The sequence below is a fragment of the Taudactylus pleione genome, unplaced genomic scaffold (assembly GCF_031769625.1).
Source record: "Taudactylus pleione unplaced genomic scaffold, aTauple2 ptg000390l, whole genome shotgun sequence".
Taxonomy (NCBI): domain Eukaryota; kingdom Metazoa; phylum Chordata; class Amphibia; order Anura; family Myobatrachidae; genus Taudactylus; species Taudactylus pleione.
The window spans coordinates 1,658,801-1,660,375 of NW_028284791.1; the positions used below are offsets into that span (position 1 = coordinate 1,658,801).

The window sequence follows — 1,575 nt, forward strand, 5'->3', positions numbered from 1 at the left end:
TTTTTAATGAAAATCTGAGGTGAACTTTTTAAATACTTCAATCTCTGTTGTCAGACAATCAGTTATTTACCTATAATAACTGCAATAAACTAATTTGCCTTGAAGTTGAGGGATAGAATGGAGATTGCAAATGAAGCAAAACTCACTTTATTGGACCAACTAATTAGAATATTTCTTTTACTTTACTCTGATTTAAAGTCTCCCTTAATTTACTGTTTCAGATCTAGACCTCCATGGTGAGTGTGCACTTCTCATATGTTTACCAAGAACTTCATCCCTAACTCCATAAATTAATGGATTTATAAATCTGGGAATACACATAAGCAGGAAGAAGTTGATCAATGGCATACTGTAAAAATAGGGAGTCAAATAGTTTTCAATATATCTAGAAGTAAAAGACAACATGCACAACATGAGCTGAAACGCGTGGAGCAAGACAGTTCTTCCAGCCTTAGAAGCAGATTTCCCAGTAGCAATCCTCCGAGCAACCAGCATAACTTTGATGTACGTGAAGGCAATTATCAGTCCAACTGTGGTAAAGCTAATTACAGTGGTTAGCGTTCTTAAGACTACCTGTACCTCATTCACTATTAATACAGGCCAGTTGCAGATGATATTGAATGAAAAGACGCGTTTTTCTACAGAATAGCAAAATGCAATAAAATCAATGAGCTGTGGAATGAGCCCCACTGTCCACATAATTGCGATAGCAGAGCTAGACCTCTGTGCAGTGCACAACTCTGCGTGTCTTAATGGATGGCAAATGGCCACATAGCGTTCCAAAGACATGACCGCCAAATTGTATGGCGTAATCCTAAATGCACATGTGGAGTAGGTGAGAAATGTGTAGCAAATCGGCAAAGGTATGTACACCAAATACATAATAAAGGTAAAGAGAACAAATGCAACAGTTAAATAGCCCAGATCATTAACAAGCATATGTATAAATAGCATATAGCGAGGGTTCTCCCGGACATGAGTAACGGTAAAGAAGGCATTCAGTATAACACACATGAAGTACAGGAAGATGCTGAACAAGGAAAACATCACTACTAAAGCAGCTATCCTTATTAGGTGTGTGTTCTTGCTGACTTGTGCCGTCATGTTGCCACTAAGCTGGGTGGAGTTGGCCATACCAAAGAGCTGATGTCTCTTGATGTTCTCTGCTGAAAGAAGAAACGAAAACATGGAGCTTCTGATGAACAAATAGTCCTAACATAAATAAATTATACCTATCTACCGTACTTGTGATTTGAATATATCCATTGGACATGTATGAAAGGATTTTGAAATTACAGTAGTCTTGGATCGACCATGTGCTCCATGCTACGAGTCAGAAAGCCACCACTGATAGCTTTTAAATTTGTTGCTACAATGTTAAAGCTTTATTCAATACACTTATCCCCTTATTCACGTACTCATACATACTTACCGGCTTCCAGATGTTTTGTCCACGTCTCCAAGTAGAATTCCAATGGGTGCACCTGTAAAAAAAATTCCTAGTGAGTATCGGACTTTTTTTACTGGTACAATCATTGGAATACTAATGGTCAAGGGTACAGAACATCTGGCAGC

General features: G+C 38.3%; 1 protein-coding gene across 1 annotated transcript; it reads right to left on the reverse strand.

The window, feature by feature from the left end:
- Positions 1-204: 204 nt before the first annotated feature.
- LOC148507634 (odorant receptor 131-2-like) lies at positions 205-1,134 on the reverse strand. The gene has a single exon (XM_088445808.1). The coding sequence runs from the start codon at positions 1,132-1,134 to the stop codon at positions 205-207; it is 930 nt and encodes a 309-aa protein (XP_088301934.1).
- Between the last annotated feature and the right edge of the window lie 441 nt (positions 1,135-1,575).